Below are 21057 nucleotides of genomic sequence, written 5' to 3'. Positions count from 1 at the left end.
AAGTGGCTAAATTTTTCATTTTTGTAGATGAAGAAATTGAAACTAAATGATTAACTGAAGCTGAAGTAATCTGCTCAGAATTCACTGGTCAGGCCAGGATCGAACCTAGGTTATCTGAATCCAGACTGTGAGCTCTTAACTACTACTCTAGGCTGCTTCTACGATATTTTCGTTACATCTTTTATTGGCATGTGTTGGGGTATCTCACCTGATTTTCTATCAGACATTAAGTAAAGAAGGTCTTTTCCTTTATTAATCTTCAGTAGCTGAACACCTGGTTGAATATCACACCAAAAAGTATGACAAAAAGAAATGAATTCGGAGGAGGCCTATGGAGTGTTATTTGATAGTTTTCCCACAGGGTGGATATAAATCTGTGTATGTGTTTGTCGGGTGTGTGTGTGTGTGAGTGTGTGTGTGTGTGTGTGTGTGTTTGTGTGTATGTATGATGACATATGAGGAGTGGAAAATGTGAAAATAAAGGTTTTAAGTAATAGACTTGGCATTGTAAGAGTCTGGAGGTATAAATACATTCCAGAATGATAACCTTGGGATGGGGTAAGGAATAAATTCAGGATGGAGGAAGGAGTAAATTTAATAGGGAATTTAAGATAATATGGCTGTGGATGAAAAACTAACAATATATGTACAGATTGGAAACAGTAGTCCCACAAAATATGGATGATGATGATGTAGGGACCATAACAGTCTAAAAGTCAGATACACACCAGCATTAGTTCTAGAAAGTATGAAAAAGACTATAAAACAAAGGAACCTGAAAATAATCTTGTTCTCTTTAGTCTCTAGATTAGCTTTAGGCAGTCATGGAAGCCAGTGATTAGCTCTTACGGATTCTCAGCTATTTTCTACAAGACAAAAGTCTACATTTTCTTTTTCTCTTTGTTTCTTTTCTCTTTCATCTTCCCTCCATCCCTATTTCCCTCTCTTCCATTACTTCTAAACTTTTGTCTTAAGATGGTTCTAGGCAGGTATTGCTGGAAGTTGCTCAAATCTTTTGTGAAAATATGGTAACATCTTTGCCATATTGTCACCTGAGAGTTTTTATTTTGTTTCATTTTTTGTATATGTATGATGGCATTGGACTAGCAGCTCCTTGATGTTCGGGCTTGATCCTTTGGAGAACTGTGACATCACTGTCTTTGAAGCAGGATCATAAGAATAACAGAGTTGGTGGTGAGACCTAAATTGTCCAGAGGAGGGAGTCATTTGGCCATCTCCAGTGTCTGCCGACATGAGATAGTGTGTTAGAGCAAAGTTTCCAAACTTCTGCATCATGGCACACATAAAAATGATTATTTGTATGGCAGATTCCCCAGCTCCCTGTAGGCCGAGGGGACCAGGGAGAGGGGGTGTCAATATTTTCAGCACATCTGTAATCCATTCTTTTTTTTTTAATTTATTTATTTTTGGCTGCGCTGGGTCTTTCATTGCTGCGCATGGACTTTCTCTAGTTTCAGTGAATGGGGACTACGCTTCACTGTGGTGCGCGGGCTTCTCATTGCGGTGTCTTCTCTTATTGTAGAGCATGGGCTCTAGGCGCGCAGGCTTCAGTAGTTGTGGCACATGAGCTCAGTAGTTGTGGCTAACGGTCTCTAGAGCGCAGGCTCAGTAGTTGTGGCGCACGGGCTTAGTTGCTCTGCGGCAACTAAGAGATCTTAGTTGCCACGGAGCAACAACTAAGATTGGGATTTTCCCGGACCAGGGCTCGAACCTGTGTCCCCTGCCTTCCCACCAGGGAAGTCCCTGTAATCCATTCTTGGCATATTGATTGGAAAGCTTTGTCCAAGAGAGGAGGAGTATGATACTCTTTAATACCTTCTTTTTATTTAGCATATAATAATTTACAAAGCATTTTCCCATATATTCTCATTTTATTTTTACTCCAGCCATCTCAAGTAGGTAAGAGCAGATAACATAACCATGTTAGAAATGAAGAAATTTAGATTTTAGATGAAGTACTTTTCATAAGGTCACACATCTAATAAGGGATGGATCAGGAATTCACATCCCAGATGGAAAGAGTCCCTGGGGTTAAACCAGTGTAATGTAACCTCTAGGATGGCTGGGATTCTGTTTTGTTTCAGAGCTCTCCCCTTCAATATCTAGGGCAGCGCCAGGCACATAGAAGTCCGTAATAGTTGTCATTTATCGAGTGCTACTCTGGCTAGGCATTATGCTTTATAGATGCTATCTGTGTATTAGGTACTGTTATTTTCTATAAACAAATGAAGAAACAGGTATAGAAACCAGCAGAAGTAATTAGTCCAAGGTCATCCAAATGGTAAAAGGAGAACCACAGACTCATAAAGTTGCTTGACTCCAAAGCTTGTACTCTTTTTCACTATAGTGACTAATGATTCCATGATATTGTGGGGTAGAGATTGGGTTCCAGTTAAAGTGTATGACACTGGTGGCAGAGGGTGGTCGTGATGGTGGTGAAAGGGAGATAAGCAAGAGGACTATTGTTTATTTTTGGCAGCCTTGAGGTAGAGTTCTAGAGATGATAGCTTTCTAATAGGATTCTCAAGGTGTTTGGGATGGGGATGGGGTAGAAGAGAAATATGATAAAACTCATAGAGAGTAACTTGGGCCATTGGTGCGCCTTCTAACAAAAGGGTTAAAAATGTAGATCCTCTTCATATATGGCTAAATGTTAATTATAGATTATTTCTTAAAGGAGGTTTACAGATTATTTTCATTTTCCTCTTTCTGTATTTCCTAATTTTTCTGTGCAGCATTTAATTAATTTTAAAATTAAAAATATTTTAAATTTTACAAGTAAGATATATTCTTGAAATAAAAATTCAAATAATATAATAAGCGGGTTGAATGCAAGCTTCTACTTCTTTAATCCCTCTATCCCCCACACTGGCTCTCAATTAATTCACAAGGTGGTTGTTTGGGATTAGATGAAATATACAAGGAAGCTCTAAACTGCACCTCTCCAATAGAGTAGCCACTAGCCACATGTGACTATTTAAATTAGTTAAGATAAAATAGGATAAAAATGCAGTTCCTCAGTCAAACCAGTCACATATCAAGTGCTCAGTAGCCACATGTGGCTAGTGGCTACTTTACTGACTAGTGCAGGTATTGAATATTTCCAAGGACATTGGCCAGCCCTGCTAAAACTTTAAAATACTGTATGATTAGTGACATAATAAATATACTGTTGAAACAAGATTTTTAAAACTCTGTGTTCCGCATGGTGCCTAGCAGTTTTTGTTGTAGTTGATGAAATATTACTGCCATGTTCTGTCTCAGCTTTTTGTTTTAACTAAATACAGATGGTCAAAGTCTAATGTTTTTCTTGGATATTTGGCAATTATAGTTAGCTGTTTTACTAGGATAAAGATGTCAGCTTTTCTAAGGACGTGAGTGTTTTCTGTCTCGTCTGAGCTCTAGATCTATATATTTTGCTTTCCAGTTGGCACCTCTCTTGCATATATTAGAGATATCGCAAATACAAGGTCTAAAACTAAACTGATTTTTCCCTCACTCCCAAAACCCCCCCAAAATGTTGGTCCTCTTTCTTTGCTTTTTATTTCAGTGAATGACTCCATTATTTTTCCAGTTGGAAAATACAGGGCAGTAGGAGTGATCCTTAATATCTCCCTCTCCCTTATACGTCTAGTCTGTCAACAAGTTTTATTAATCTTACTTTCTAAATATCCCTTAAATCTGTCAACTACTTCCCATTTCCACTACCACCACTTTATTTTGTTACCATCATCTTGCCTGAAATTTCTACAGTAGCCTTCATTCTTGTCTACCCACTTCTGTTTCAACCCCTCTCTAATCCAGTATCCATCCCGAAGGCACAGTGATTTATTTTGAAACACATGTCTGATTGTCACTCTTCCCTCCTCTTCACCAGTCTTTTTATGGCTTCTCATTGCTTGTAGGATAAAAACAAAACTCCTTCACAATGGTCCAGCCTTATTTTTTATCATGTTCTGCTTAACTCTCCATTTCACCCATGCTGGCTTTCGTTTCTCCCTTTGTACTTGTCTTGCTCCTTGCATTACATGGCTTTTGCACATGCTTTTCTCCCTGTCTTTACCACTCTTTCTTTTCTTCCATTTCACTTGTTGGCTCTTAGCTATCCTTCACACCTCAACTGAAGTTTTGCTTCTTGAGGAAATATCCTGACCTCCCAGATGAGGTAGTAATGTCATACGTTTTCCACAGTTTGCCATTTACATTTATATGTGTGACTGTATGATTGTCTTTCTCTTCTGCTACCGCCATATCCATGCAGGTAGGGACCACATCATATTTTCTTTTTGGCTCATTGACTCCCAAGGACCTAGGCCAGTGCCTGATACCTAAATATTGATTGAATTTCCAAGTTGATAGTATTAAGATTTCAGTTCATGGAGTTTTGCCATATAGGATTTTAATATAAATATTTATAAAATATTAGTTAAACTGCCAGTTATGCTGTTTTTTCCAAGTGCATGAAAATAATTTTTTTTCTTTTTTATTGGGGTATAGTTGCTTCGCAATGTTGTGTCAGTTCCTGTTGTACAACAAAGTGAATCAGCTATATGTATACATATATCCCCTCCCTCTTGGACCTCCCTCCCCCCTCCATCCCGCCCATCTAAGTCACCACAGAGCACTGAGCTGAGCTCCCTGCGCTATACAGCAGGTTCCCACTAGCTATCCGTTTTACACATGATACTGTATATGTTATCAATCCCAATCTCCCAGTTCATCCCACACACCCGTTCCCCACCTCCATGTCCACACATCCCTTCTCTACGTCTGCATCTCTATTCCTGCCATGCAGATAGGTTCATCTGTACCATTTTTCTAGACTCCACATACATGTGTTAATATACGATATTTGTTTTTTCACTTTCTTACTTACTTCACTCTGTATGATAGACTCTAGGTCATCCATGTCTCTACAAATGACCCAATTTCGTTCCTTTTTATGGCTGAGTAATATTCCATTGTATATATGTACCACATCTTCTTTATCCATTCATCTGTTGATGGGCATTTAGGTTGCTTCCATGTCCTGGCTATTGTAAATAGTGCTGCAATGAACATTGGGGTGCATACATGTAAAAGAATGAAATATTTTAATAATATACATTTATATTATTAATTATTAAAAACAATAATTATAGAATAATAATATAGCAAAGTATTCTTAGATTATTTTATAATAAACTCTTATTTTAGAATCATTTTAGATTTACAGAATTACTGTAGAGATAGTATACAGATTCCTATATACACCATGTCCAGTTTCCCACATTATTAACGTATTACATTAGTATGGTACATTTGTCACAGTTCATGAACCAGTATTTATACATTACTAGATAACATATGTTCAGATTGCCTCAGTTTTCTCCTAATGACCTTTTTCTATACCAGGATTCTATGCAGGAATAAATCCTGGTTATCATGTGTGCTCTTAGCTTTAACAGTTTCTCGGACTCCTCATTTTTAATGACAGTTGATAGTTTTGAGGATTGCTGGTCAGGTGTTTTGTAGAATGTCCCTCAGTTGGGATTTGGCTGATTCTTTTCTCATGGTTAGGCTGGGTAATGTGTTTTGGAGAGAAAGGAACAGAGGTAAAGTGCCATTCTTAATCATATATCAAGAGTAAATGCTATCAGTATGCCTTACCACTGTTGATGTTAACCTTGATCACCTGGCTTAAGACAGTGTTTGTCAAGTTTGTACCTTGTAAAGTTACTTTTCTTCTCCTCCCTTTGCATATTTTACTTTTTAGAAGGAAGTCATTATGTGCACACTTAATGTGTGGGGAATTATGTTCTACCTCCGTAACAGTGGAGTGTGTACATAATTTTTTGGAATTCTTCTGCAAGGGATTTGCCTCTTCTCTCCCATTTATTAATTTATTCAATCATTTATTTATATCAGCATTGACTCATGGTTATTTATTTTATACTTTGCATTATAATCCAGTATTACTTTATTTTATTGCTCAAATTGTTCCAACTTTGGCCACTGGAAGCTCTTTCAGTTGGTTCCTATATTCTTTTGAGCTTTTGTTGTTGTTCTGTTATGGTGTTTTTTTTTAAAGCATGTTCTTACTTTCCAGCACTACAAGATACTCCAGGCTTATCTTGTATGTAATCCTGCCTCAGTCCTAGAATCAGCCATTTCTCCAAGGAGCACTGGTTCCCTTTATTGGAGAATGGTATTAGAAACCAAGATCTGGGCACTATGTGTGCTCATTGTTGCTGGAGTTGCTTCTAGGAAATATACACTAACTCATGTATATACACATATCTATAAATATTTCTGTGTGTAACTATCTATATTATTAAGCTGTCTTCTTAGATTATTTCCTCTGAGCTTTTTCCCATTGAAAAAATTACCTGAGAATATTGAGGGGTTTATTTTATATGGTTTTGGGAATTAATACGGAATTTTAAAGTAACTCTCCAGTTCTCTTGGTTGGCTTCATTGCTGATGTTCTGGACCTTAGCTAGCCATTTGTGAAGAACGAGGCCACAGTACCCTGAATAATTTAGAGTTTATTTACAGCTAGTTTTATTTTCAGGGAGTAATTTAGTTTTGAGAGTCTTATCATTTTACTTCTCATTAGTTTCTCTGTAACACAATCTGAATGGGGAAAAAAAAAAGACTTCTCCAAACTGTTAATTTTGTCACTTAGTTAGAAGGTGGTATAATGGTGAGGATGAGAATAGTTGAATATCTCTTGATTTTTAAATTGTTTCTCATCACTGCATATAATTGAGAATTAACCTTTTTTTGTCAAAGCTTTCTACTTTTGAATTATCTAGGCTGATGTGTTTATCTTAATGAGCAACGTGAACTTAATTTATCACTGTCTAAAAGATTTAGGAGTATCTAACAAAATAGCTTTTACAGATACCAGATAGTTGTTGACATAAAGACAGCAGTATAATGTAGATGATTCTTTATCTTACTCTTGATTATTCTACTTATGAAAGAAAATGTAATATACTTTGAACATATTGTGTGGTAAACCATTTTCAGTTTAGTATCATTTGCATTGACAATAGGGAAAAGGATCTTTCCTCCATGTTAAGGAAACTACCATCATAAAAAAACCCCACTATTTTAAATTGTTTTGACCAAAACAGAAAAATAATGTATTTTGGATACTGTTTTTCACTCAGCATATATAGTTATTTAATGTAGTCACTATGTATTTTAACTCTAAATTTTTTACTGTAAACAAGTCAGTTCAACTTGAAAATTAATATTGAATTATGAAATTAAAACAAATCTTACCATTCTCTTCCTGTTTATCTATGAGCAAGAAAAGACAGACATATTTGAGTGAAAGAAATAGAGCCATTTTCTTTAATCTCTAACCAGTCTCTGAAATCAGTGATATACCCAGTCTAGAGAAGCTAAGCAAGTTCAGACCAAAGCAAGCCCAAGTTTTGCTACTTTTTGCCCTCAGTTTTCTGTATTTACCTCCCTAGCATTGTCCTTGAGTTCCAGTCAGAGCTCCTTACTCCCATACATCAAAGTTATTTATAGTACTTCTCCAACTTTTTTACTGAAGTACCCCTAGAAAGAATAACTCTTCAGATATTCCTTTGGAGATTCATATTTCATCATAAAAATTCAAGAAATTTCTTAGAAGGCTTATGTGTATTTTATTCAAGTGGATTTTGTTTTACATTCCATAACAGCATACTTATTTTCATTTAGAAAAAGTGTAAATTCTCATTCCACTATGATGTGCTCTGTTTATCCTGTTTGTATCTGCTCTCCTGTGCCTTGAGCATACCATTTCAGATCCCCTGTGGTATGTGAGTACCTTAATTTGAAATGTGCTCATGTTATAATTTCTATTCAACATTCATCCTTTAGTATTATAATTCTGAATCTTTAACTCATGGAGATTGTAAATGCAGTCTTTTCTTCTCTGGTATCCATGGAGTATTTTGTTTCTTCTTACCTTATAGGATCCTGGCAAGTCTCTTACCTCCTGCCCTCTCTTTCCTGGGTCCTTGGAAAGACCTTAAATGCACTTAACAGTTGTAGGATATAAAAGTCTCCCTCATTAAATTCTGGTTAAAGTTCTTATATAGTTTCCCTCTATAAACTGAATAGATCTAGTCTGTTCAGTTTATAGAAAACAAAATGTGATTTTGATAATAAATCAAAAACAACTCCAAAAAGTTGGATGAATTATAAACTTCAGGTAATATTATACTTTTTTTTTTTTTTACAAATGTTAATTAGTAATTCACTTTATTGGTCATTGGTTCTCACATTCATTAGTTAATGAATACCCCTGGCTGATTTATGGAAGTAGAGCCCCAGAGATGACTTGAGGCATATTTGGCCTCAAGTATAAACCAGTCTGTGAAGCCTCAACATTGATGGCAGTTTTGTAATAATGATTTATCATTTTATTTTGAAGACAAATTTAAAGATAACTTTAAATTCGTGTAAAGATCAGAGCACATATATCTTAAACAGCACATTCTGCAAGTCATTAACTTTTTGTTTTGTTTTCCCATAATTATAAGTTTTTCTTTTCTTCCAGTTTTATTGAGATATGATTGACATATAGCACATATAAATTTAAGGTGTACAGCATAATGATTTGATTTACATACATCATGAAGTGATTATCACAGTAAGTTCAGTGAATAAATCATTAACTTTAAATCTTGTTGTCATTCCCTATGTGTGTCCATTATTAAAGTTATGAACAAATGAACTTTTAAAAAATGTGAAGGTAAGAGCATTTAAATAATATGAAGAAAACACAGACTTAGTACCTGACTCCGTAATTCTCAGAAATTTGATTCCCTGTTTCCCAATCTGCTTGGAGTTATTTGGTCTTTTTTTTTTTTTTTAATACTTATCGGTTTATTATATAGTAAAGGATATGATAAAGGATACAGGATAGATAGCCAGATGGAAAGGACATTGGGCAAGATCTGGAAGCGTTCTGAGTACAGGAGCTTCTGTCTCTGTGAGTTGGGGTGTTCCATGATCCCAGGACATGGATGTGTTCACCACAGAATTTCTCCAAACCCCATAGTTCAGGGATTTTTGTGAAGGCTTCCTCACTGACGCATTATCAGTTATTAACTCCTCTAGCCCCTTTCACCTCTGAAAGTTCCAAACTTCTAATCATGGCTTGGTCTTCCTGGTGACCAGCCCCATTCTAAAGTTATCATTTGGTCTTTTCTTGAGCTGGATGATAATGATATATTTTGCTAATTGGCGCTACTGATGAATACAGGGGAGCAGATGATAACCCCTATTTCACAAGAAAGTAGAAGACAGCAAAAATGAACTGTCTTAACTTTCTTCTGTTTTCCATTCCATTCCTCACTATTTCCATGGGTTCCTTCCTTCTTTCACTCTTCCTTCTAAGGAAGAGATTTCCTCCTTCTATCTAAGGGTAATTCCTCTACCTTTGCTCAGCATTCCTTACTGTTCTTTAAAAACTTTTATTTTGATCTAATTTTAGACTTGCAGAAATGGTACAGAGAGTTGCTTTATATTCCTTACCCTACTTCCCATAATGCTAACGTCTTACATAACCATAATATAATTATCAAGAATAAGAAATTAGGGGCTTCCCTGGTGGCGCAGTGGTTAAGAATCCGGGGACACGGGTTCGAGCCCTGGTCTGGGAAGGTCCCACATACAGAGCAATGAAGCCCGTGCGCCACAACTACTGAGCCTGCGCACCACAACTACTAAAGCCCGCGCGCCTGAAGCCCATGCTGCACAACAAGAGAAGCCACCACGATGAAGAGTAGCCCCTGCTCACTGCAACTAGAGAAAGCCTGTGTGCACCAACAAAGACCCAACGCAGCCAAAAGTAAAAAAAAATAAATTTATATTTTAAAAAAGAATAGAAAATTAACATTGGTATAATATTATTAACTGAACTACAGACCTTATTGGAATTTCACCAAATTTTCAACTAACTGTCCTTTTTCTGCTGCAGGATTCTGACTAGGAACCCATATTGAGTTTGGTTATTTCTCCATAGTCTCTTTCAATCTGTACGTTTCTCACACTTTCCTGGTCTTCATGACCATGACACTTTGAAGAGAACTGGTCAGTTATTTCGTAGAATGTTCCTCAGTTTGGGTTTGTCCAGTGTTTTCTCATGATTGGACTGAGTTAATGCATTTGGGGGAAGAATACCACAAAAAATAATGTTGTCCTTTTCAGTGCAATGTATCAGGGATTATGCTCTTGATATGTCTTACTACTGGTGATTAATTAATCACTTAGTTAAGTTAGATCTGCTGAGTTTCTTCACTGTGAACTGTGAGTTTCTCCACTTAACTGTCTTTCTTTTTTCAGTTAAGTACCTTGTGGGAGATATTGGAGATTATGTAAATGCTGTTTCTCATCAAACTTTTGCTCTCTAATTTTAGCATCCATCAGTGAATCTTTCTGCAACACTTATTACTGTGATGTTTGCCTGGTGGAGAGTTCTGGTTTTCTCTTTCTTTTCTGTGTTTATTAATTGAGATTCTGTTGTGAGGAATTGTCACTTTACCCCCATTTACCTATTTATTTCTATCAATATGGACTCATTAATATTTGTTTTATTCTAGGAGTTTCAATTCAGTACTGTCATTATTTGTTGCTCAAGATGTCTCAGGATTGGCCATTAGGGGCCTTCAGGTTGGGTCCTTTTTTCTTTCGACAAGCCCCTGTCCTCTTTTGAATTTTTTCTTATTTTCTGACACCAGAAAAATGTCCCAGGCTCCTCTTGTATTTTCCTTGCCTCAGTATTAGAATCAACCACTTTTCCTTAAGAGTTGTGGTTCCTTTTATTGGAGAATGGTGTTTAGAGACCAAGATTTGAGCACCAAGTGTACTCATAGTTACTGGGTATCACTGCTTCTAGGTCCTCTCAGTGGACAAAGCTAGGAAACCTATACATACATGCATATGTATGTGTATAACAAATATATATACATGAATACGGACACACACATATTAAAAACCATGTGTTTATACTGATAACTCTGATTCCAGTCCAGTACCACAGGGTTTATTTAGCATTTCTCCTTTCTTTATTAATTTTTTCTCTAGCAGTGAGAAACCAAATTCTCAATATCTACATTCTATTTACATATTTGTTCTGTTCTGTTACATACATAAAGTACTTTAAGAATTACTAACCTATACCCCTGTGAGAAATACTTTTACTAACTATATTAACAGAATTTGTGTATAATTCTTTTTGTCTTTAGCCTCATGGTGTCCAGTCAAGATACTCTTTTCTACTGCTCTTCCTTTCCCTCCCCTTCCCCTCTACTCCCCCTCCCCTTCTTCTCTCTCTCCGCCCCCATCTCCCTTTGCCCCACCTTCCCCTTTCCCCCTTCCCTGCTTCCCCCTTCCCTTTCCTGGGTTATTCATTTCTAATACAGTTGGTTTCATGTGTTAGTGATTTTTTACTGTTTGAATTCCTCTCAAATCCTGGTTGGTTTTATTTTTTTTTTGAAGGGTATGTGAAAATTTCTATGGTTCTAAGAGTCAGAATTATTTAAAACTATATATTCAGAGAAGTGTCACTCCTTCCGTATTCCTGCTACTTTGTTCCCATTTCCTACTTTTTTTTACATTCTTTTCCCACCTCTCCCTGTAGGTAACCTATCTCTTTAGTTCCTGGTTTATTCTTCTTGTATTTCTTTTGTTCCAATGAGCAGAAACATGTATTTTCATGTATCCTCTTTGTTTTTATATGGAGACAGCATACCCATAGGTATTTTTGGACTTTGCTTTTTTCGCTTATCACTATGTCCTGGAAATTACAGTATATCATAGAGATCTTCATTTTTTTCAACAGTTGCACAGTACTTCATTGTCTGGATGTGTCATAGTTTATTCAGCCATTTTCCTATGTAAAGACATTTAGGCTCTTCCCAATATTTTACAATTATGCAGAATGCTGCAATGTGTAAGTATTTTTGTATTAATTGGAGATGTATTCCTGGGATGGATTCTAGACATGGGATTGCTGGTTTCAAAGGTGAGTACATGTGTGATTTTGTTAGGCATTACCAAAGTTCCTTCCAGAATGGATGTACAAATTTGTGTTCCTATCAGCAATGTATATGAGTGCCTGTTTCCTTACATCCTCAGTAGCAGAATGTTTTGTTACATTAAAAAAATTTCTTCTAGTCTAATAGATGAGAAATGGTATCTCAGCATTGTTTTAACTTGCATTTCTCTAATTATGAGTGAATTTGATCATTTTTTATATTTTGGAGACCATTTTAATCTTTTTTTTTTTGAATCGTCTGTTCATGTCTTTTTCCTGCTTTCTATCTGATTTTGGTTTTTTCCCCTTTGTTTTTAAGACTTTAATATATTAGGGATATTAACCTATTGTGGCATATGTTGTAAATTTTTTTTTTTTTTTTTTTGGCTGCACTGGGTCTTCATTGCTGCGCACCGGCTTTTTCTAGTTGCGGTGAGCAGGGGCTACTCTTCGTTGCGGTGCGCAGGCTTCTTGTTGCGGTGGCTTCTCTTGTTGCAGGGCATGGGCTTCAGTAGTTGTGGCTCACAGGCTCTAGAGCACAGGCTCAGTAGTTGTGGCACACGGATTAGTTGCTGCGCATGTGGGATCTTCCCAGACCAGAGCTCGAACCCGTGTCCCCTGCTTTGGCAGGCGGATTCTTAACCACTGTGCCACCAGGGAAGTCCCTGTTGTAAATATTTTATCCTAGTTTTTCAGTTGTCTTTTTTCTTTGTTTATAGTGCTTATGTTATACAATTTTTAAAACATCTTTATTTAGTCAAATTAATCAATTTTTAAAATTATCTCTAGATTCTTAGAATTAGAAAGTTTAAAGAACAATTCATCTATGTTTTCTTTTAACAGTTCATCTATGGTTTCATTTTTTACATCTAGATTCCTAATCTATTTGGAGTTTATTCTTGTGTGTGGTGGTCTAATTTTTTATTTTTCCAAATGGCTACCTAGTTTTCCTGGCATCATTTACTGAGAAGCCCATCTTTAATTAAGCAATTTGAGATGTCACCTTTGTTATATATTAAATGTTTGTATATATTTGGTCTAACTTTAGACTTTTTATTCTGGTCTCATTGTTTATTCATGTGCTAGTACCATAGTGCTTTAAGTATAGATACTTTATGGTATGTTTTAACATCTGACAAAGTTAGTCCCCTTGTGAGTTTCCTTTTTCAGTGTTTTCCTGACTACTCTTGCATGTTTGATTTTTCCATATCAACTTTAGTATAACTTATCTAACTGTATGATTTAGCTTGTTATATTTTTCTCTATTGCACTGAATTTGTGAATTAACTAAGGGAGAAATGACTTCTTTATAATGTCATCATAGCCGAGAACAGGATGTCTTTTCATTTGCTCAGTCTTTAGTGTCTCTCAGTTGTGTGTAAACATTTTTCTCATATAGGTTTTATACATTGTTTAATTTATTCCTAAGTATTTAATCTTCTTTGTTGTAATTGTAAACGGGATTTTTCTCTGCCTTTATGTCCACTGATTATTGTTTTTCAATAACAGTTCAAAAATTGAGTTTTTTTTAATTGAAATATAGTTGATTTACAATGTTCTGTTAGTTTCAGGTATACAGCAAAGTGATTCATATATATATATAATATATATATAATATATATATATTCTTTTTCAGATTCTTTCCCCTTATAGGTTATTACAAAATATTGAGTATAGTTACCTGTGCTATACAGTGGGTCCTTGTTGGTTATCTATTTTGTGTATAGTAGTGTGTATATGTTAATCCCAAACTCCTTTTGTATGTTAATTTTTTATCCTACTTTTTCACTGAATTCTTTTAATTTTTAGTTAGTTTTACCATTGAGTCTTTGGAGTTTTTCAGGTGTACTATCATATCATCTGCAAAAAGAAATAGTTTTACTTCTTTACCTATTATTCTTCTAATTGGTTTGTCTACTTGGATTGGCTAATACCTCTAGTTCAGTGTTGAATAGTAGCAGAAATGGTGGGTTCCTTTGCATTGTTCCTGTTCGTAGTGGAAATGCCTCTGTTATTTCTTTATTAAATAAAATAATGGTTGTAGGATTAAAGCGTGTATCATGTTGAAGACATCTCCCTTAATTCCTTTTTCCTTGAGTATTGAATTATGAATGGGTATTGAATTCTGTCAATAGATTTCTCAACATCTACATAGAAAACCATGGTTTTTTTCCCCTTAGCTTTATGAATATATTATATATTAATAGCTTTCTTAATTGAACAGCCTTGTATTCCTGGAATAAATCCCACTTGTTCATGTTGTATTACTTTCTTAATGGGGTATTGGATTTGATCTGTGAACAATAAAATTGTTCCCTCCATTGTATTTCATGAGTAAAACTTTGCTTCTGTACATTATAGTACCTAATATGGTGTTTTGTACTTATTTATCTGTCTCCTTGATTAGATTCAGAATACAGTCGCCCTCGCTATATATGGGGTATGGGTTCTAGTACACCCACAGATAACAAAATCTGCAGATGCTCAAGTCCCTTATAAAATGGTATAGTACTTGCATATAACCTATGCACATCCTCCCATATACTTTAAATCCTCTCTACATTACTTATAATATATAATATAATGTAAGTGTTATATAAATAGTTACTGATGCATGGCAAATTCAAGTTTTGCTTTTTGGAACTTTCTGGAATTCTTTTTTCAAATATTTTTGATCTTTGTTTGAACCTGCAGATATGGAGGGCATTATGCTCTTATAACCTGAATTAGATTTTACTTTTCTTTCTCCTTAGTGCCTAGCAGAATTCTTCACATGTAGTTGGCATTCTCTAAATGTTGTTGAATAAGTTAGAAGCAGAAATAGCACATTAAAGTTTTATTGAATGAAATCTGAGTATAGTGTTTGACTTTGACAATGAGCAGTCACATCTGTTATCAGTACTAAAGAGCACTGGTCAGAGAGTTGGAAGATGTCTGAGTTCTGTTCTGAAACTTTGATTTTATATAGGCCATGAAAACTAATATTTTGGCTTTATCTTTGGATATTTTGACATTTTTGATCTCAGTTTTTTCATCTAGCAAATCAAGTTGACACTCTGATCTTTTAAATTGTTTCATATCTAAAATGATTTTATGAAATTATTTTTTAGTCACTGAGGTATGTGTTTTTACATTTTGCATAAAAACTTTTCCTGAATTTTTGTCTGTTTTTAGAATTGTTTATCTGTTATAATCAATAGATACTCATGTGGTTATAGATAGTTTTGCAAAACAAATTCTGACTGCAAATAAATGATTTATGTTGTGGATATATTGTAAGAATATCGGTAAGGTGATATAGCTCTTTTAACTAAATTATTTAATGTGTGCTTAACACATTTTACTTTTAGGTATGTCTGACTGCAGCAATGATACTACAACTCTTGGTACATCTAAACCAGCCACAGAAGAAGTCAAGTCTAATTCTGAGGTGAATGGGTGGTATTTATATTGTTTTCTTAAAGTCAACCCATATCAATCAAATTTAGACTGTCCAAATTAACTTAGTTTGTCTAAATATGTGCCATTCTAAATAAACTCTTCTACACACATAGACACAGGAAAGGGGTGGGAGGAGAGAGAGCTATTTCTTCATAATTGGAAGTAAGTTAACATTTGCCTTTGGGCATATGAAATTTTAGAGTATACCTGTCCCATAAAAACAACATAAAAGTCTGGTCGAACTATAGTTTTAAGTTTAAATATGAAATGAAGTTTCTGTTGAAATAACAGTGGTAATTGGTTCACATTTGCGTTCACCTACTCCCATATTCTCTCTCTAGTTAATTATGCATCAGAATCCAAATGTAGTGTTTAAAAAAATACTGAGTTCTGGACTTCAGACTCACGAAATCTGAGTCTGTAGTGATAGACACCAGGCTGTGTGTGTGTGTGTGTGTGTGTGTTCTTTTTGGAAATTCTACAGGTGATTCTAATATATACCACCTAAGAACCACTGTTCTAGCTCATTAGAGTAGAAAGATGTTAAGAAGTTAATTTTATATTGAATTCAAGTCATCAGATGTTTTTTTGAACACCTAATCCTAGTAACATCTCTCAAATTTATAATGCTTAAAGATTTACAGAGTAGCACTTTCATAATTGTCCCGCCTTGATCCTTAGACTGATTTGATACAATTCAGTTAGGCAAGTAGAACAACCATTATCTCCCCCATTTATTTGTTGATCATATTTACCTTTCACAGAGGTAGTGCCTGAGTTAGAGTAGCTGGCAAGGCTGGAACACAACATGGGTTCTTCCAGCTCTAGTTGCAGTGTGTTCTGAACTAGTTTGCCGTCTGTGTATGTGGCATAGTGCTAGCCACAGTGTTTCATCATCACTCCAAGATGCTGAGTCTGTGTGACAGGCTTTAATGTAGGGTTTAGAGCTGGATAATTTATTTTTCGCCCAAAAGTCAAAGATGAGTTCTGGTTGGCAAAATATGTATTATCTGTGAAGGATTCAGGATTCTTTGTGATTTAAAATAGTTTGGCTGGGACTTCCTGGTGGTGCAGTAGTTAAGAATCTGCCTGCCAATATAGGGGACACGGGTTTGATCCCTGTCCGGGAAGATCCCACCTACCACAGAGCAACTAAGCCCGTGTGCCACAACTACTGAGCCTGTGCTCTAGAGCCCGCAAGCTGCAACTACTGAGCCCGCATGCCACAACCACTGAAGCCCGCGTGCCTAGAGCCTGTGCTCTGCAACAAGAGAAGCCACCGCAATGAGAAGCCCACGCACCGCAACAAAGAGTGGGCCCCGCTCACCACAACTAGAGAAAGCCCGTGCACAGCAACAAAGACCCAATGCAGCCAAAAATAAATAAATAAATAAATAAAATAAAAATAAAATAGTTTGGCTGTTTACCATTTGTCAAAGCAGTGTTGTAGTTATATTTAGTTCTGAGAACCTAGGGAATTATGTATACCGTATTTGTCTTAACTCATGGATTTGATTTTTTATGATCAGATCTCTGAATCTATACTGTTGAGAGATGGTCAGAGGAAGTTTAATGCTTGTGAACTACAGGAAGGATTGGCAGCCCTGTCAGTGATGGGACTCATCATAATAAATGAAAGTATTCCCTTTGTGGTTTACCACTGTGAGTTTCTTCTATGTGAATGTCACACCAATAGATGCTAAAGTAGAAATCTGCTCAGGAGAGTTAAGGCTGGATGACAGTGATCTGAAGGAATCCACTACCAAATAATTGTTCAAATTTGTCTGTAAATTAACATTATAATTCATATTAGGCATTCCCTGTGTTTTTAGCCATGCCCAAATGTGCAGCATCCACAGGGAATATTGTAATTAAAAAAAAAAGGGCCAGGTGTATGAGTATAATCTGAATTTATACCCAAATTTAAAAGCATTGTATGAGTTTGCAGTTAACCAAAGTAGGATTTAGGAATATTCTGTAACTTTAAAATTCCCCATTTATCAGTATTATTATTCTACTAACTTAAATCTTCTTTTTTCAATATCCTTGATGAAAACATTTTGGGGTCAGATTTGCTTATAAGAGTTCTTCTTTTAATATATGTGTATATATATTTATATTTTTAAAGTTTTTGTCTGCGTTGGGTCTTCATTGCTGCGTGCAGGCTTTCTCTAGTTGCTGCAAGTGGGGACTACTCTTCGTTGTGGTGCGTGGGCTTCTCTCATTTGCGGTGGCTTCTCTCGTTGCGGAGCACGGGCTCCAGGTGTGCAGGCTTCAGTAGTTGTGGCACGTGGGCTCAGTAGTTGTGGCTCCCAGGCTCTAGAGCACAGGCTCAGTAGTTGTGGCGTGTGGGCTTAGTTGCCCCACGGCATGTGGGATCTTCCCGGACCAGGGATCAAACCTGTGTCCCATGTATTGGCAGGCAGATTCTTAACCACTGTGCCACCAGGGAAGTCCCTTCTTTTAATCTATTATAACTCTCTATATATTATGGTCATTAACTCTTAATTAAATGTTCTATACATTGGACTTTTCAGTAATTCAGGCTAATCCTAGCAGAGGTTGGCACATCACTGATGGTCAGTTTGAAGAATGAATTAATCCTCACACCACTAGTATAAATGATATATGGATACTGGTTTCTTAGGAATAGAATATGATGACCTGGATGATAGTTTTTATTTCTTTAAGAGCAAAACAAAACAACAACAACAAAAACTCCAGCATTTTGAACTGAGCCAAAAACAGTATCAACCCTGAACAAGAAGGGACTTAAGGTTCATTTTAGGTTCTGTCAGGTGAATTGCCTTTGTGCAGGATCACTCAGCTAGTTAATTGCAGAATCCAGGTGATTTCCTCTCAATCAAATGATGTTTTCATTAGGATATCCATCCTATCAGTGACTATAAAAACGCTTTCTTCTCATTTTTTTTTATGACATCAGTTGTTTGGGTTTTTTTTTCTTTTTGAATTAAAAAAGAAGAAAACGTGAGCTTGGCTTGCTTTGTACTCTATTCCAGTCTTGATTAGAGCAGAAAAAGGTGGATTTTGTTTTTGTATTTTTAATATTCAAACTTTACACCCTGAAATGTGTTTAAAATCTGCAGCTTCTATATCTGTAGAAGAAACAATAGCCAAATAGGCACCATTCACTGAGAGCCTGTTAGGTGCCAGGCACCATACTGGGTTTTATGAGATATATTATCTCATTTAATACTATAATAACCTGCTTGCAGTTGAGGTTTTCTCCTTCATTCTATAGATTAGGCAACAGAGACCTGGAAGGGTTAACATGGCTGATGAGGAAAAGAGCTATGATTTGAACCCAAAGAAAAGTGGGAAAGATGAGTAAATGTAAGAAACTTAATAGGAAAAAATTATGTAAAGATGGAAGCAAGGAAGTTGGGAAAACAAGTGTATTTTTAACAACAATAAAAAAGGAAAGAAAGCAAAGTAGTTGTGTTGGGTATTTATTAGTGTATCTTAGGATTATTGCATGAATTCTCCTTTTCTGTCTGCCCTTTGATACAGTAACACTAATACATATACTTACTTCTAATATCCAAGAAAAAATATACAGATATTTCCATTCCTCTTTTATGTAAGTAACCCAGAGGTCTAAAAGTGAATTGGTTTAGATCCTGCACTCAAGCTGCATGTTGATTATTAGAGGAAATTTTAAAATAAATAAAATGTAGAATAATAATGCCTTTAGAGTGGTACAGTTCAGAGGAGTATCAGCCAGGAATATCAGTAAAGGTGGTGTTTAAACTGTTTCTTACAGTGTGGGTAGAATTTGAGTATGTGGATGATGATGGTCACAGCTTGGGCTGAGTCGTAGAGAAAGGAAATTGAGAGATGTGTATGGGGAAGTGTGAGTAATTAAGTTTGATTTAATAGGGTATCTGAAGAAGCATAATAAGTGGGAAGAACATAGTTCAGGTCATGGAAGGATTGTGAGTGTCCGGAGGAGTTGGCTTTTATGTTGTAAACATATTGGGGAGGGAGACAGACATGTTAAATATATACATAACATATGCATAAATTATTTTATAATATAATGTAAAGTAGTCTTTACTGCTGTAAAGCAGGATAAGGGGCTAAAGAGTGATGAAGTGTGCTAATTTACATCAGTTGTTCAGGGAAGGCCCTTTCTGTTTGAGCAGAAACCTAAATGAAATGAGGAAGGGTCATGTAAAAATCTGGGAGTAAGAACCTTCCAGAGAGAGCAAAGTCAAGGGCAAAAATAAGATTGGTATGTTTGAGGAATAGCAGTGAGAACTCTGGCTGGAACTGAGGGTCAGTGAGGGAAGAGTGGGAGGAAATGCAGTTCAGGTGGTAGCTAGTGGCTAAGATTGGCTTGACCCAGAAATGAGAATGACAGGCAGAAGGTGAGAAACTTGGGAGACCTGAAATGCAGTATTCGAGTAGCAAGCGGTTGAAAATATAAGACAAATAGGTGTTGATGCTAGTAGATTCAAACATCAGTTAACAAAAATATGCAACGTATGAAATAAAGGTGAAGTGGTAAATGAATTACCATATATTAATCATCCAGATTCAGTAATTATTTGGACTTGACCACATTGCTTTATCCATCCTTATGTAGGATCATCTTCCTTTTAAAATCATGAAATTGCCAAGAAGGAAAAAAAAGAACTTGGCCAAAGATGATAACACTTGTAACCATATTTCAGCTCTGTCTTGATATTGTTCTGTTTTAGAGAAATGTATTTAGGGTACCCATAGTGACAGTTAGGAGGAGTAGCTATGCTGGTAAATGCTAGTGTTGATGGGACCACTCCAATATTTGTCCTTAGCCGAAATCAGTGTGCTATAATTATAACATCTTTATAACGTTTTCAGTTTGCCAAGCAATTTCATATTTGATTCTTATAATGGCTGTATGATATATAGGTGAAGTTAAGAATCTCATTTTATAAATGAGGACTTTGAAACTTAGGGAAGTACAGTGACTTCTGTAAACTTATAAAAAAGTGGCAGAGCTGGTCCTTAAATCTGTGTCTCCTGACACCTTGGTTAGTTATCTTGAGACCTCACGGGTAGGCTTATTCACCTAATACTTTTGAACCATGTTAAATTAACTTTGCTATAAATATATTAACCAGTTTTTAAAGGTCATATTTTTACTAATATGGGGGAAATTTCAAAGACTGAATTATGAGTTTAATAGAATTGCTTTCTTTTTTTGTAGGCAAGCAGAAATCTAAATAATTTCATCTGACACAGAAGGCATTTGTGCTTTTTGGTTTTAGAACAAAATATGGTCTCTGTTGACATACATAATTAGTTCACTAAGCACTGCGACCTTCATTGTCTGAAACCATAACTAGAACAATTAGAGTTGAATATTTGTAGCTTCCCTTCTTTTCATTTTTTTTTCCCACACTGTTTATTCACTGCTCTGTTGTCTAGATTTGACTGAAATTAAGAATTCAGTCCTTTAAATTAGAAGAACTACTTGATAGCAGAACAAAATACCTACGGAGCATTAGAAATATTTCATAGTGCTTTTCAATGCATTTTCAAATAACTATTTTTAAAAA

At 35.8% G+C, this 21057-nt stretch overlaps 1 protein-coding gene across 8 annotated transcripts in view; it reads left to right on the top strand.

Moving 5' to 3' along the window:
- ARFIP1 (ADP ribosylation factor interacting protein 1) overlaps nt 1-21057 on the top strand; it is a 130510-nt gene that overhangs the window by 2725 nt on the left and 106728 nt on the right. For 4 of the 8 annotated variants that reach the window (XM_032633123.1, XM_032633118.1, XM_032633119.1 and 1 more), the window contains exon 2: nt 15400-15479. The exons of the other annotated variants lie outside the window; for them this stretch is intronic. In XM_032633123.1, coding sequence (XP_032489014.1) covers nt 15402-15479 — 78 coding nt within the window. In that variant the 5' untranslated portion in view covers nt 15400-15401. The remainder of the gene's footprint in view (nt 1-15399; nt 15480-21057) is intronic. 8 annotated transcript variants of the gene reach the window in all.

The sequence above is a fragment of the Phocoena sinus genome, chromosome 5 (genome assembly GCF_008692025.1).
Source record: "Phocoena sinus isolate mPhoSin1 chromosome 5, mPhoSin1.pri, whole genome shotgun sequence".
NCBI lineage: Eukaryota > Metazoa > Chordata > Mammalia > Artiodactyla > Phocoenidae > Phocoena > Phocoena sinus.
Note: the sequence above shows the minus strand (reverse complement) of the source record. Positions and strands in the feature narration are given on the sequence as shown.